General features: G+C 47.4%; 1 protein-coding gene across 7 annotated transcripts in view; it reads left to right on the top strand.

Annotated features, from left to right (window-relative positions):
- The first annotated feature begins 12,499 nt into the window (after positions 1-12,499).
- Positions 12,500-16,561, top strand: part of STX3 (syntaxin 3) — a 41,708-nt gene continuing 37,646 nt past the window's right edge. For 4 of the 7 annotated variants that reach the window (XM_037137816.2, XM_037137812.2, XM_037137814.2 and 1 more), the window contains exon 1: positions 12,500-12,550. In XM_037137816.2, coding sequence (XP_036993711.2) covers positions 12,515-12,550 — 36 coding nt within the window. In that variant the 5' untranslated portion in view covers positions 12,500-12,514. Of the gene's footprint in view, positions 12,551-12,596; positions 12,677-13,034; positions 13,836-14,097; positions 14,165-16,561 lie in introns of those variants that run through there. The other 3 variants (XM_053659090.1, XM_053659091.1, XM_037137813.2) reach the window with 3 other exon arrangements.

Below are 16,561 nucleotides of genomic sequence, written 5' to 3'. Positions count from 1 at the left end.
CGGAGGTCCTCACACATGTGGCATGTGCCTAGTGGAGGGAAAAAAATTGAGAAATTCAGGTCATCCAAAGGGGCTGGATTCGTCGCTACTATCAGCGGCGCGTCACCCGCTGAATCAACCGCATGTCAGGGCTGTGATTTATGTGTCTCAAAGTGGCGACGGCGCTCTCCTTTTAAAAAGCCGAAGGCACGTTCCGAGAGGTTCAGCCGGGGTGATTGTATGTAGGCGCCAAGCGCCCCAGGCACGTGGAGGGGGAGAGTCAAATAGGGTAGCACAGCCGTGGGCAGCAAGGTCATTGAGGCCGAGAAGCGCCACCCTGGGTGCGTCGCTGGTTGACACCGCCTCCGTAGAATCGGATCAAAGTAGGAAAAGAGTGTGTTCAGGTTATAAACCTCCACGCACTGGTTCAGGAAATCTGGGTACTTTGTAACATCCTCTAGTATCTCCCGTGCCCTTTCAGTCTAGAACTCCGGGAATTATACCTTTCCTCCCAAGGACTAGCACAGCCAAGAATGAATTCCTGTGCTTTCGCAACTCCTTTCTCTGCATATCTTAAAGTGAGCCTTGCCTTGGAGCAGCGTAGTGTAAGTCTTTTCCCGTCTTAGTGGAATTGGATTAATCAGAGCCTGAGTGCTGGAAACTTTGGATTTGGAGATAAAAGTTTGGTTGCGAATCAGTGCTTTGTGTTACTATCAGTTTTGGGCAAGCTATCTAAGTATGTCTGAGCCCTAATTTCTTCGTAAAATGGGTTTAATGATACTTGCCTCACAGAGTAGTGATTCAGTGGCAAGATAATGCCAATACCCACGATCATGATCGAAGTCTCTCTGGCACTCTGCTATGTCCTTTATAATAATTTGATAATATGGATTATCAAATTGATTCTTTCCTAATGCAGATCCCGTGAGGTAGGTACTATTATTTTTCTCCTTTATAGATGAAGAACCTGAGGGTTAGAGACATTAAATAATTTGTCCCAAACCACCCAACAGCAAATGTTAAAGCTGGCAACTGAGGGCTGGCTGATACCAAACACCCAATCTCTTAAACCTGTGACAGTTTCACAAAAGCAAATGTTTACATGGGCCAGGCCTGCACTTTAAAGAGGTGGAGCAGGCCAAGGATAAGATAATTGTCAAGCATGCATGGAACATTACAAAACTTCTTGTGCTAGGTAACAGCAGGTCTTAACAATGACCGAAGAATTGGTGCCTTGTGAACCAAGGCAAACTATGGCCCTGGGCCAGATCTGTCCAGCTGCCTGTTTTTGTAAGTAAAGTTTTGTTGGAATACACCCATGCTCACTAGGTTACATATTGTTTTTGATTGCTTTAGGGTAACAAAGGTAGAGTTGAATGGAGACCATTTAGCCAGCAAAACCTAAGATCTTTACTGTATCTGGCCCTTTTCAGTAAGAGTTAGCTGATTCTTGGTGCTGCAGATTATGTTTTCTGATCATTATGTTAGAAATCTGAAATTTTTACTTTTGTGCAAGATAGCAAATAGGTAAACTGGCTCACCTCATCATACACCACATCAAAATTACATCTAAATGATAGAACAACCATCACTCAGAACCATCAGAAATCAAGTGGAATGGAAGTCTGACAGCTACAGAATTAAGAAACCACATCCATCCAGACTGGTAGGAGCATAGATGCGGAACGGGCTGGTCCCACATCCACATGTGGTGGATAAAAATTCAGGAAGCGTATCTTGGGAATGAGGAGTCCCAGACCCATCATACCAGGTCCCCCAGCCCAGGGTTCCAGTGCCAGGAAGTTGTGTCCCTTTAACTTTTGACTGCAAAAACCAGCAGGGATTGAGTGGGTGGAAGAAACTTCTAGAGTTCCCAGTAGTTCCTCTTAAAGAACCCACACATGGACTCACTCAGACTCATGACCTTTGAGCTCCAGCACTGGGGGAGCAGTTTGAAAGACACCAGTGGCACACAGGGAGGAACAGAGTGTCTGGCATCAAGGCGAGAGCTGGAGGAGAGCTTTCTCCCAGACAGAAAGGCAGGCAGAGGCCAGTGTCCCTTTTCTGAACTCTCCCCCAATAGAGCCACAGAGCTGTAAGGTGTGTGCCACATTTGAGATTCCACCAGCCTGCCTAACACTGTTTGCCCTGCCCTGGAGACACCCTGAGGCTTTGTTCCACCCAACTTACAGCTGTTACCAGTGGCTCTTCCACATGAGTCTGGTCTTGGCTCCTGTTTCACAACTTCCTAAATCCTTTTGAAACCGGGAAAGACTAGTGTTCTTGTTGCCTGTCACAAACCGAACCCATAAGCAGAGACGGGGATTGAATCTGTATGGGCACTTTATTCAGATGGGCAGCGATCTGACAAGACGCTGGGTTCATACCCTAACAGACCGTCTTAAATTCCATTCTAAAATGGACCTTTTTACAAGGAGAACAAAGTGTAGGTATGGGATTTGGAATTCAGGGAAAAGTTAATTGGATTAATAAAACTGCAGTATTCTCGCTCTGGGTGGTAGTCTTTAGCTATGTCCTGGGCGGTGGCCATCTCACTCTGGAGCACAATGGCTCACATGCCATCTTCATTGCTTGCAGTCCTCCTGAGGCACAAAGGTGGGACTGCTTATGGTCTCCTGGAGTCAGGATGGGTCACACCTTCAGTTCCTGGAACAATAGCTTTAACATATGCATTACTTAGTAGGCTTGTAACCATTTATCTCAAAAATTCACAACTCTTGAGTCCCTTATCATTCCCCCATTGTTAGTTTTAAAATATCTTATTTCTGTAAGATCAGTTAGGTTAAAACGACAGAGTCCTTCCACATATCAGAAACCATCTTGTGGACGATTTAACGTGAGCAAAAGTGTAAGATACATCAGTGGTAGTGGTGCAATTCACCTTCACACCTGTCAGAGCACAGAACAGTTTTTAGTACAGTTGACAAGTGGCACATTCTTCTAGCCAGGGTACAGTAGCGACCATTAAGGAAAATGTTTCCCAGCCCTTTATAGTTACCACCAGTCCCCAATTATAAATATCGGAGTAGGTCATTTTCTTTTGATATACTCAAACAGTATAATTTCTGAGGCTTTCCAAGGGTGTACAAACACCTACAAGACATGAAGTGAAAACTTGTTTAATATAAATTCCTCCTGCAAGACAAAAGTTAGAAATATTCAGAACATTTTTGCTAAATATACCTAAATATTTTGATCTCGTTTGAAAGGAATAAGTTGTCCATAAGGAAGAGGTTAAACAAGTGGTGACGAAATTGATTTTGAAAGGTGACTTTCAGGTCTTGAGGCTCGGCGGTCCATCGTTTCCTCCAGTGCTTTCTTTATGCTGGTGTGATGAGTCCAAGGTTTTGTTCCTGCCAACTTCACCACGGTCGGGGTGGTGAGGAGTACTTCCCAAGGTCTAGCCCACTCTTCTGGAGATGCTCTTTTCCAAGTCTGAGCAGCACCTTATCTGCAGGTGCAAAGGAGTGTGGCAAACCTGTGGGGGAGAAGTCTCTAATACAGGCAAGGTCCTTAGTTACAGCTTAAGTATGACTTAAATATTGTACACATTTCTTTACCTTCACTTCTTGATCTACATACATAGATCTCCCACCCCACTCATAGCCTGAGTGGCCACCTGTACACAGTAGCATAGGGACTTAACTGAATCCCACTTTGAGGAACCACCCTTATCCTGAGCAGGGAAATAGGCAAAAGCTTGATCACGATGGAGAGGAGTTTCTTGACACAGCTTGGCTATGTTTTTCTTCAAGATGTACTTCATCTTCTCTACCTTCCCAGAAGCCTGGGGTCTCCATGCCGTGTAGAGTCTCCACTTGATTCCTTAAGTTTACTAACCTTCTGGGTAGTTTCTGAAACAGAAGTAGGTCTGTTATCATGGTGGATGCTGCCAGGGAGGCCAAAGTGAGGGCTTATTTTCTTCAGTGAGGCTTTCACTGCCTCCAAGGATTTCTCCGTTCTAGTGGGATAAGCTGCGGCCCCTCCCGAAAAGAGAGTGACCTGGGTGTGAACCTTGGAGAATGACATGTTTTGTAGCAACTCAGAGACAGTTGGGTCTTAGCTACTTTATGTGTTTGTGATGTATTTGTGTTCCACCATCTCTTTAGCAAGTTCTTAAAATCTTTAGCAAGTAGGAAGATAGCTCCCTTTAATACTCCTGTTCTGTGGCCAAGGCCTTGGAGAGAAGGTAACTGATTCGTTCCCTTGCAGTGGTTCAGAGGTGGAGGAGAGGCTAGCATTTAGATCTCCTTGTGCTGAGCAATCATCATGTACATCCGGCTTGATTCTTGTCGCAGGACAGTGAGCGGTTGTTATCTTGTCGCTGACACTCCCATGGAACCCCGGACAAACCAGCAAACAGCTTTTCTCAGGTCAAGGCTCATCTAGACGTGTAAGAACGGCCCTCGTGATACTAGAAAAACAAAATCAAGAGAATTCCACCCAGAGTTTCCAGCTAATTCTCTAAATCTACAAGGTTTCTATGGTTGGGGCAACTCTAAAAAATTCTACTGATCCAAAGAAAAACTACATGGGTGAGATTTGGCATAGTCTATGAGGAGCTCATAGACATAGACTCCCCATGGGGGGAATCCAGTGACCTAAAGGTACTCCGTTCGAAGTTTCCAGTATATCTTTCCCTTTTGAATTTTAATTACTATAGTTGATGACTTAGACTATTTATTTTATATTTTCTCTTATTTCACATTCTCCCAGGAAGAAGGGGCTCACGGCTCTCACAGCTTGTGCATACCATTGCACACCCAACATCTATCAGCCCCGGAATACAGGAGACAATGTAAGAATGAACGAAGGACTTCTTACTTGTGTATGCTAGGGAGCGGGGCAATATAGAACACTGTCTGGGAGATTTTGAAGTTCCTGTACAAACCAGTTCAATGGGGGCAACCTCTCTGGAACATTCTAAATCTTGGAGACAGATCCCCCAAATTTTCACCTGATTTCTTAGGACTGAGCAGATTTGGGTTAAGCAATGGGATGTAAGGGAGTTAGGGTATGTACCCTTGAAAGGGTCATTGCCATCGTCCCGACTACATGCCTAGCCTCCGTTTTCTTCACTTTGAAGTTATGAGATGGAAATTGTTCGACGCACAGTCAAACCTGTTGTGTCCCCTTTGTCTGTCTTCACTTGGACTAAATCGTGTGAATAAGTTTGCATGGCACATGGCAGGTCTCTAAGTTACTGATTCTCTGGATAGAAAGTCAAAACTCGATCAGACTTCCGTGGGGCTGCCAGTCTTCCAGATCTTTAAAGATCTTACAAAAACTGAAGACAGAGACAGAATTCTTATTATTCCCAGGGATAATTAGGATCACTTTATCCTCAAAACTCTGATGGCATATTTCCTTTACTGCTATCAGTATCACTTAGTTCTAGGGTGGAGAGGTAAGGACTCTGACACCCGAAAAGGCCACTAAAAGACGCAGCAACTGGCTGAGCTCTGACCTTTCTCTGAAAGGACGAACCCGGTTCTACCACCGTCCTCCCCGAATCCATATAGGAATCAAAGGTTCTGAAAATGGAACCGACACTGAAGCCACAGGATAAAGAATTATAGTGGCAAAAATAAAAAAAATTTTAAAAGTCCCATCCTTTAAATCTAATAATCAGAGAAATTACTGGGAGTAGTGACCACAGTAGTAACCATGTCAGCTCTTGCCTCGTGGAAGAAAGTGCGGTTGGGGAACAGATGGTAGAATTCGGGGGTTGCTGTGAGTGTTGAGCATTTCCCAACCTGCCTGCTTTGTAAAGCAGTCACATGGGGGGGGGCGTGGACGGGTCCGTTACAACTCGCACCGCTGGACCCTGACTTCTCCAGTTTCTGACTAAGTGGTTCTGCGGTGGGGCCAGGGAGTTTGCCTTCTAACAGATTCCCAGGTGATGCAGGTGCTCCTGCTCCTGAAAACCGACTGCCCTTTGAGGACCACTGTGGCAAAGTAGCGACTACAAAGGAACCAGATACTGCCAGGTACGTTATCAGTTGGAGTAATTGAGATGCCAGCCAGAACTCCCTGTGATTCGACGTTTTTGCCTAGAAGAGAAAAGCTGCTTCTTCTACTCCCCACTTTTTTCTTCATATCCTCCTCTGCCCCCTCGTCCTCACTTTTCAAGTATATTACTCCCTAAGTATTTTATTCTTTTAGCTGCTGTTATAATTGGGATTATATCTTAATTTCCTTTTTGAAGAGCAACTGACTTTTGTATATGGCTTTTGTATTGTGCAACTTTAGTGAATTTTTTACAGGTTCTAATAGAATTTTTGTGGAGTCTCTAGGTTTTTTTTATGTATAAAATTATGTCATCTGCAAATAATTTTACTTCTTTCTTTCTGATTGGGATGCTTTTTCTTTTCTTTTCTTTTCTTTTCTTTTTTTCTTTCCCTTGGGTAATTGCTCTGGCTAGGACTTCTGGTATTATGTGGAACAGAATTGACAAATAATACATTTGTTAAGAGATGCTGAAAAGTTATTTGATAAATTTCACCAGAGTTTCTTTATAAAAGCTCTGAATAGCCCTGGCTGGAGTGGCTCAGTAGATTGAACGCCGGCCTGTGAACCAAAGGGTCGCCAGTTCAATTCCCAGTCGGGGCACATGACTGCGTTGTGGGCCAGGTCCCCCAGTAGGGGGCACATGAGAGGCAACCACACATTGATGTTTCACTCTCTTTCACCTTCCCTTCCCCTCTCTCTAAAAATAAATAAATAAATAAATAAAATGTGAAAAAAGCTCTGAATAGTAATAGAAGTAAACTGTTTACATATGTAATAGTTAACTTTTAGTAACCCTGTAAATATTTATTGAGTACTTATTGTGCCAGGAACTGGGAGTACAATGGGGAATAAGTCAGAAAAGGCTTATGGTCTTGCACTTCTCCTGCAGTAGGCTCTCTTCTAAGTTCTTCGCGTGTATTACTTAACATTCGCAAATACATTATGAAGGAGACACTACTAATACCCTCGTTTTTCAGATTAGGGGACTTTACAGAAAAATATGCTGATCCCTGCTGTAGAGCTTAACCCTCAATCATGTACTGACTCTTTCTAGGGAAAAGACTACATGAAACTCTCACAGCAGGCACCATTTAATTGGTGAAATAACCAAACCATGTTCATGAAATATTAGGTGCTGGACAGGACCCCCCTTGCCATGATTAATCAACACTTTCTGGAGATTCTGAATCATGCAGTGAGGCAAGAAAATGAAATAATTGGTCTCAGATAATAGGGTTGGAAACCTAGAAAATGTAAGGAATTTCAGTGTAAAACTACTGTACTTACTAACAGAATTAGGACGGGCTGGGTAAGGCCTGGAAGTCCACGCTTCTACCAAGCTCCCAGCTGATGCTGATCCTGCTGGTCCCCATGTCACACTCTGACTAGCAAATGTATCCATTGTACGTACAGTGTTCTTGGAACAACACGCTAATCATAGGAAGGAGTGGCAGTTTCAAACAGGGGGTCTCATTTGACTTTTGCTGCAGCTCTGACATGCCTCTTGCACTCTTCCCACATTTAAAATGAGAACACTCCACCTGGCTGGTATAGCTCAGTGGATTGAGCACGGGCCTGCGAAGCAGACAATCGCGGTTCGATTCCCAGTCAGGGCACATGCCTGGGTTGCAGACCAGTTCCCTGCAGGCCGATTCCCAGCAGGGGACGCATGAAAAGCAAGCATACATTGATGTTTCTCTCCCTCTCTCCTTCCCTTCCCCTCTAAAGATAAATAAATAAAATCTTAAAAAAACACTCCAGTCCACAGCTTCTCCAAGGTCACACAGCTGGTAGATTAGGCAGCGAGGGAGGCAAGATAACACTAACCAAACTCCAAAGAAAGCAATGAGGATAAATACTCCGTGATCACAGACTGAGCCTCCTCCAAGTTCAAGGGCACAGGAGAGTCATTTTGCCCCTGACTTTCCTCGCCCTGTACCAGGCCTACTGGCAGAGGAAGGCACTTTTTGGAAGAGGGTTAGGAAAGGTAGGTGGGCTTATCAGGCAGGTGGCGACATTGTGGTTCAGTTTTGAAGAATTCTTAGAACTTGTCTACGTGCATGAAATTAACCCCTACTCAGATAAATTAAAGCTGTATTTATTTCTTTTTAATTGCAGTTGACATACAATACAATGCATGAAGGTGTAGAACAGAGTGATTAGGTATTTATATAACTTATTAAGGGATTGCCCCGATAAGTCTAGTATCCATCTGACACCACAACCAGTTGTTATGATGTTACCATTTTCCCTAGACTGTACTTTACATCCCTGCATTTTTTTATAACTGGCAATTTGTGTTTCTTAATCCTGTCACCCCTTTCACCCACCCTCAGTCTCCTTTCCATTTGGTGACCGTCAATTTGTTCTTTGTATGAGTTTTTTTTCTTTAATTTTGTACAACTGTATGTGTTGATAAGCTCCCTAAAAGTTGGAGTATAAAAAATTCAGCAACAGTTAATATAGTTGAGTCTAGCAGCAATTACACTAGTTTAGAATATCACATCCTCAAACAATTCCTGTTTGTGTTCAAACATTGAACTACAGGGGATGGTCAAGTTAAGATGAAGTTAACCTCGCAGGGCCCTATTGCATCAAAGTAGACAGAGCATTGTTGAGAAATGAGATGAGAAGGAGCGAGAGTTCAGAGGGAACCCAGAAGTCTGTCTCTGCAAGTCTCCAAGTCCTCATGCTCTTCCGTTGAGCAGCAGCAACAGGGAAGGATTCACGGTACCTAGGTGCGTGCTTTTCGTGCGGGTGGGCTCCTCAGATATTCAGTGTCTGTGGTTCCTAAGATTTCAGTGGGTTAGACCAATGAGCTAATTTTTGTTTTGTGGCACCAGCCAGTAGAATTTCGTGATCATCTTTAGTTATGGTCAGCCTGGAACAGAGATGTTGGAGGTTACAGGTATTGGATGTAGTCCTTGGTCAAGAAGCCAAGGGTAGTGACAGTATTGGCAAAGACCAATGCAAGAGAGGGACCATAAATATTGGTTGGGTGGGGCAGGAAGTAAAGCCCAAAGCCTGCTCATCTGGGGGAACTGGAGGCACTGAGGTCGACTTGAAAAGGTGGAAGAGTAGTGTTGATGATTATTGCCAACATAGACGGAGGGCAGAAACATTTACTTCTCACAGCGGTCTTAGAGTTATCTTTATAGATAAGGAACTTGAAGCAAAAAGCTTCAATAAATTGCTTAAGGTCGAACTGTTGGTCAGCGGGAGACCTCGGATTAGACCCTAGATGGTCTCACCCCAGGGGCTATGCTCCTGACAACCAAGCAAGGGATTAAGAGAAGAGAGGGACTGTGGCCTGGGAATGGTATCCTGTGCTTTTAAGTTTCCAGTGCCAACTCAAACAGATATTTACACACCAGTGTACACAATAGCCAGAAGGTAGCAACAATCCAAGTTTCCCTAAGAAATGAAGGGGTAAACAAAATGTGGTGTATACACACGATGGAATGTTACTCAGCCACAAAAAGGAATGCAAAAATGGTGGTGTGTATGGCCACATGGATCACCCTTGAAAACATGATGTTTAGTGAAGCCAGACGCAGTAGGATAAATATTGTCTGATTACACTTGCGTGAGGTACCTAGAATGGGCCAGGTTGTAGACACAAAGCAGGAGAGAGGTTACTGGGATCTGAAAGGAGGAGATAGTGGGGAGTTGTTCTTTAATGGGCACAGCGTTTTTGTTGGGATAATAAAGTTTGGGGTATAAATAGCGGTGATGGTTACACAAGATTGAGAATGTGTTTAATGGCACTGAAATGTGTACTGACACATGGCCAAAATTGTAAATATTATGCAATATATATCTTACCACAAAACTGAAAAAAGGTTTCAGTGGTGAATCTGTTCTGGGTGATTACAGAAACAAAAAATCTGTTGTAGAAATGAGCTGCTGAATGCAGACTAGAGGTAAAGATGGTTGGAGTTGAGAAGATCAAGAAAGGGCAAGGCCAGGAGTTGAATGGGTCATCCAGGAGGAGCGCCGCGTCCTGACAATTATTTATCTTCAGGGGCAGTGCCTGTGTCATTATCAGGCCCTATGCATTGAATACAAGGAGGACGAAAACCAAGCTGAAATGGTTCACTTCCACTTCAGCCCCTTCTCCAAACTCACTGAGGTGCAGATGCTGATTTTCGTGACTGTCCTGATTGTGTGCCTGATCAGCAGCAGCAGCAATGCCTTCATTTCTCTGATATTCTGGGTCACCCGCTGTCTCCACACCCCTGTGTACTTTTTCCTGGCCAGTGTGGAGCGCTGGAGATCTGCTACTCTTCCACCGCTGCCCCTCTGACTCTGGTCAGCAGCCTGTCCACAGAAAGAACCCTCATCTCCCTGCTTGGCCGTGGCGCCCAGATGTTCTCCTTCCTTGGCAGCACAGACTGCATTCTGCTGGCCCTCATAACCTATGTGAGTGACCTTAGAAACAGATGCCTTCCCAGGCAAGCATGAGCCCAGCACTGTGGCCCAGCCAATGCCTTCACTGCAGTCTTGTGAGATATCTTGACACAGAGACACCCAGCTAAGCCACACTTGGATTCCTCCCGAATTGCAGAAGTGATAGGATAAAAAATGTTTGTTCTTTGAAGCTGCTGGGTGTTGGGGCACTTGTTATGCAGCCATAGATAACTAATACAAACTGTGAGGGGGCAAAACTACAAGTCAGAAAGCTTATTCTCCATCCTGGTTATTCTCCGTCCTTCCTGCCATGGGGAACAATTGCTGTGGAGGACAGACAGAATCTTCCCTTCAATTCTCTAGCTCCCCTTATCTTTCTCTGCTGAACACCACATGCCAGAAACCCTGCCGCAAGGTACACCAGCCAGAAAGTGATTTTCCCTGTTTCCCAGCTGGCTCTGGGGTTTTATTTGGGGTAAGGCTCAATTCTTTTCTTCACTGGGAAAGAAGAGGCTTACAGCGAGGAGTGAGCAGGAGTCTGTCTGGTTTGTTTGTAAAGATGAAACTGTTGGCTGACTTATTTAGAACCAAAATGCAAACACTTGAATGAGTCCTGACTTTGTTTAGTGGGGAAACAGCTACACTAAAACCTGGTGGGTGGGAAAGACCAAGTACACTGTGGGGCAGAATAAAGAAAACATGTCAGAGAGGATACCGAGTCTGGGACCTGAAGTCACTGTCCACCTACGTGGAGGCCCTGGAGTCCACTTGGGCTCAGTATCGTGTTTTCCGCACCAGCCCAGGGACTCCTCTAGCTCAGGTCCCATGTGCCACAGTTACTTGACTTCCTTCAATTTTTGTTTGTGTGTGTGTGTGTGTGTGTGTGTGCACAGCTAGTAGGTAGAATCCAGACTTCTGCCTGTCAGGAAAGAACAAATATTAATATTAAGATAAAATTAACAAAGTAGGGTTCATACCCACTAGGAGGTTTCAAGAAGGCTTGAAGTCTGTAATAACTACCCTCGGATGGAACGCCATAACAAAAGAAGTCTGATGATGTCCCCCTGCCTGGACTCCTGCAACTCCAGTTGCAGGTCAGAGGGCTCTTTACACTGTTTTCAGGGTTTACAAAAATAAGGGGCGGCATCATATGGTTATCTCTGTATGGCCACACAGGCCAACCAAAAGGTCATTTTTTTCTTCATGGAAACATCCTCTCATTGAAAACTAAATCCCATCACCCTCAGTTATATGGAGAAGTAATTGACATATAACACTGCATTAGTTTAAAGCATGTAACAGTGACTTACAAGCTTTAAGTATATGAGTATGTATGTACAGTATTGCAAAATGATTACCATAAGTTAACATCCGTTACCTGAAAGTTACAATTTTTCTTATGATAGGGCTTTTAAGATCTATTCTCTTAGCATATTTCAAATATATTACACATTATTGTTAAGTATAGCCACCATGCTGCATATTATATCCCCAGAGCTTATTTCTCCAATAACTGAAAGTTTGTGTCCTCACCCATTTTGCTCCTTCCCCCCAAGGACCAGCCTGTGCTCTTTACGTATGAACTCGAGGAAACCAAGTTTCTTATTACACAGTAAGTGTATTTTGTTAGGGATACGGAGTCTTTAAAAACAAGAGATCCACAAATGAAAAAAAGAATGCACGATATTTTTGATCTTGAAGACTGGTAATCATTAGTTTTGATCCGCTCCCTTACTTGAAAGATGACAAAATAGATTGTGTGATGTCAGGTGACCACTGTTTTGTGGCAACACTCTGAGACTGGATCCAGGAGACCCTCATTTCCTGAAGTGCAGGGACCCAGCTAGTCCAGCAAAGGTTTGTTAAGAGGTGGGATGGTTCCGATTCACTTTTTTCCGTGTACGGCCACCAGGGGGCGCAGAAGCCTCCTAGTACCGCAGGTGGGAAACTCCACCCAGAGGATAACACCTGCGGTGGCAGGAAGCGTTCTGGACTAACCAGGGCGGGTTGGGGCTGAGAAAGGCGGGGTTCAAACTGCCCTGCCGTTCACGGACTGTGCAAATATATCTTTATGGGAGGCGATGAAGTCAGCATGGAGCGCGCGCTCAGATCGCAGGAGAGGGCAAAGGTCTGTTAGAATTTCGAAAAATACTGCAGCCTTTTAACCCGAATGCATCGAGCAGATTGTTTTCTGGACTTGAGAAATGAATCTTCGGAGAGTCAGTCCCTTGTATTGAGCGCCATTCTCTGCTGAGTAGGTCATTTGTTCCCCCAAAAGGGCACAAATGGGGAAGAGAGAGGAGAGGGTGGGTTCCGGGAGACAGCGGCGTCAAGGAGGAGGGGGGAGCAGTGAACCTCCCCGCCCCGCCCTTTTTCAGAAGTTACGACCCACCTGGGGGTCTACACCGGGTAGAGAGACGGCTTAAGCTTTCCAAAGCGAGTATCTTTACTTACAACCCTGATCTATAATTTACTAATCAGTCCTGTCTCCGCTGCCACCTAGGCCTCAGCCCACGCTGCGAAGTATTAGCTCTTATTTATAGATACAGGAACAGTCCCCTAGAGAAAGAGGAACGGTGATCCCCCCCCAAGGTCTTACAGTGGCAGGTGTTCTGACTTCAATATCGAAGTGCTTGACATTTCTCCGAAGGGTCCCTACTGCCAAGGCCAGGAAATCCGAATTCTTCGTTCCCGCCCGCCCGGCCCGCTTCTTCTCCTCCAGTTACTCTCCCGGGGGCCGCCCCCTACCAGCTGCTTTACTAGAATGCCCTCCCCCGGAGACCTCGGCTGCGGTCTCCCCGCACGTGGCCTGTCCAGTCACGTCGTCTTCGTCTGCAGCGCTTCGCCCCACCTCGCAACGACCAGCGGGTCTGGTGAGGGCTGGATCCCAGCACAGAGCCCGGCGCAGGCAGAGACTGTCTGTCGGGCGCAAAGGATGGAACCCAGGCCAAACCGGCGCCCTCGCTCTTCCTCCGCCCTGCGGCGGGTCTCCCAGCGCCCCGCCCTCTCCCCAGACCTCTCCGCTCTTTCGAGGGACCGCGGGTCCGAGCGGGGGAGTTAGAGGGGCCGCGGGTGGCGGGGCGGCGGCCGGGCTGGGCCCCTTTAAGGAGGAGCGCGGGGCGCGGCCCAGGTAAGGGGCGGGCCCGCGGGCGGATCAGCGCTACGCGCCGGCGCTGGCCCCGGAGCCGGATTTGGAGCTCGCGGCGCCGGCGGGGCCGCAGGGGGCGGCTTGGCGGAGCCTCCCCAGGTCTCGGACACTCCTCCCAGCCCGCCGCCGCCGCCCGCCGCCGCCTCCAGCTCCCCGGCGCCGGCCCGGCCGGGTCGCCACTTCCGGCAGCTCACCTGGGACGCGCTCACCTGCCTCCGGGCGCCTGGGCACCAGGATGAAGGACCGGCTGGAGCAGCTGAAGGCCGTGAGTCCCGCCGCCCCCGGGAGCCCGGCGGGCGGAGGGCTTCGGAGGGTGGCGCTGCGCGGGAGAGGGGCTTCCCTTCTCTCCCCAAATCCAGGCCGGAGGGGGCTGCGCGCGAGGCCTGCCCCCCACAAGCCCCAGGCGCATCCCGCGCTGGCTCCGCACTCTCCCCTCCCCACCGGGGTCATGTGCCGGTGATTCATCGCTGGACTGCGATTTCCCTGGATGCCTCTAACTAGGCTCTCCTCCCTCCTCCTCTCCCCAGCTGGACAGCGTCAGTGCGGAGCTGGGATCCGCGGAGGGTGCTTGGGCCAAGAGGAGCTCTCAGTGAGGTCCGGGGCACCCCGCTACGCCCAGGACTGACCCCCTCCTACCCTTTTTGTTTCCCTCCTGGGGGACCCCCAGAGCTGTGTGCTGAGATGGGTCCAGCTCATTGTCATCCGGCGCTCTGTAATTATTAATTTACCCCTGCATCCTCGGGGCAGCTGTGGTAGGGGCAAAGGCTGTGAAGGTAGCCCGCCTCCGGCCCTGCTACACAAGGCTGGAGAACCTTAGGCTACCTACTCTTTTGAGGCTCTATTTTCCTTATCTGTTCAATGGGGGTGATCACGCCTTGACTAGAGCTTTGTTAAGAGATCAAGTGACATAATGAGACTTAGCATACACAGGTTTTTGAGTCAGATATTCACTGACTCAACAAATAATTATGGAGTGCAGTCTAGGGGCAGGCTCTGCCTCAGTGGAATTGAAAAATCTAGTCCTGGACACAAAGTAGTCCATCTACTTGGGCGCTTGTTGGAAGTGCTGAAGTGTTAGCTGCCCCTTGACCTCGGATCTGAAGTTTTGTCGCCTGTGAAATGGGTGGTTGTGAGGACCACCCCAGAAGGGCCTGTACAGCACCCTGGGGACTAATGAACGGTACATGTGATGCTACTGACTGTTAAAACTCTTTGGAAAAATAGAGACCTCATACAAACATGAGGGACTAGTGGGATGTCGCAATTGTTTTCCTTTCTCCTCCCTTGCCTTGGGTGACACCTTTGGGACCTTTCACCCTCTCTGGATAGAAGGAGAGGAGCAGGTCAAGGGGGAATGTGAGACAGGAAGGGACAGTGGAAGGAGTGAGCCGCTGTGCTTCCTACCTGCTGTCTGTCACCTGAGCCCCACAGTGGTTACCAACAGGGCAGAATGTCTTGCTACTGTTTTGGTAGGTGAGGAGACTGGAGCTCAGCCCGGGTAGGAGGGTTGCCACAAGTGACAGAGCTGGTGACCCTCCACCGTGCTCTTTCTCTGAAGCACACTAGTTGGGGTGGCAGAAAGGGAAGAGGAGCCTGGTTTTGAAGGTCTTCCTCTCTCAGCACATCCAGGCATCGTAGAACATGGCAAAACCGAACAGCCGGCCGAGGTGGCTCCCTTCCCCTCAGGGATTTCCAGAGGAAGATATGCTGTGGCCTCTTTCAGTAGCCCACTGTCCACAAAGAGCAGAGAGCCTTCACTGAGCTTTGCATTCCCAGGATAAATTCAGTTTGCCGGGGAGCCAAAGCAAGTTCCTTTGCTTCTCCAAGCTTGCTTACTACACCCTATAACATGGGCGAAATGCTGCGTCTGCTCCTTTTGCCTCTTGGGGTGGTGGTTTAGGTGAGACTGTAGCGCAGCTGTTAGGGGAGCGCAGTTCTGATATCACAGGTGCTCTTAGCGTTTTGGAGCCCAGAGGCGAGTGGGACTGGGCTGCGAGTTCAAAGGCTTCCGTGGCCTTGCCACTTCATAGCTGTGTTCCTTTGGGTCACTTTCCCTGTCTGCTTCTCTGTTCCTCCTCTGTGAAACAAAGAGTTTGGTTGATCTTAGAAGCTCCTTTGGCAACATCAATGTTTTCCATGAAGACTGTTAAGGTTTACACACGTTTTGGTTTCTAGTCCAGCCCCTCTCTCCCCCTCCCCCAGGAGAGAGACAGCTCTCGCTGCAACAAGATAACCATCTTCTCTCTCTGATTTCTTTTATCAAGGGAAGGCGTTTGTTAATCTGCATGAAACCAGTTTCATGCTGAGCAGCCTGTGCAATTTCTTTCTGAGGCATCTTTCTAAACCTCGGAGGAGGCGAGGCAATAACTGCCACCAGATAGCTGGAGGGCTGTCACGTGCCAAAGATTAGGTTCAACTGCGTAGATACAGGGAGAAGATATGAAGTCAATGGGTAGAAATTACAGTTTTGCATAAAAGGATTTTTAGTGCTCACAGCTGCCCAAGGACCAGCTGGGCTGGCTGGAGAGGCGGGGAACCCTCCTGCACGGGAGGGAGGAGGCAAGGAATTTGTTGGGATGTTGGATGTCATAGGGAGAGGAGGCAATCAGGAAGTTTAAGGCCTCCATTCGCTCAGAGGATGTGTGGCTGTGTGACCTGTTTCCTTGTGAGCCTGTGCTAAGCACCCGTTAGTTAGGCTCTGGCTTCCGTAGGACTGAGGTCTCAGAGTTGCACAGGTAAAGCGGATCATCAGCTCTGACAGGTGTGGCTCAGTTGGTTGGGTGTGGTCCTGCAGAGTGAAAGGTCACCGGTTCAACTAGGTCCCAGCAGGAGCTTGGGACACGGGTTCCGTCCCTGGTTGGGGTGTGTAGGAGAGGGAAAGATGTTTCTCTGTCCTCTCTTTCTCGATCCCTCTCTAAAAATAAATAAAGTATAAAGTGGCTCATCATACCTTTCCCCTGGGGTCACTGAAAGGGTAAAATGAGAGAACCC

Source organism: Artibeus jamaicensis, unplaced genomic scaffold, assembly GCF_021234435.1.
Source record: "Artibeus jamaicensis isolate MK-2021 breed Jamaican fruit bat unplaced genomic scaffold, CSHL_Jam_final scaffold_614, whole genome shotgun sequence".
Classification (NCBI taxonomy): Eukaryota; Metazoa; Chordata; class Mammalia; order Chiroptera; family Phyllostomidae; genus Artibeus; species Artibeus jamaicensis.
The sequence above is the reverse complement of the archived record's forward strand: the minus strand, read 5'-3'. Positions and strand labels throughout refer to the sequence as shown.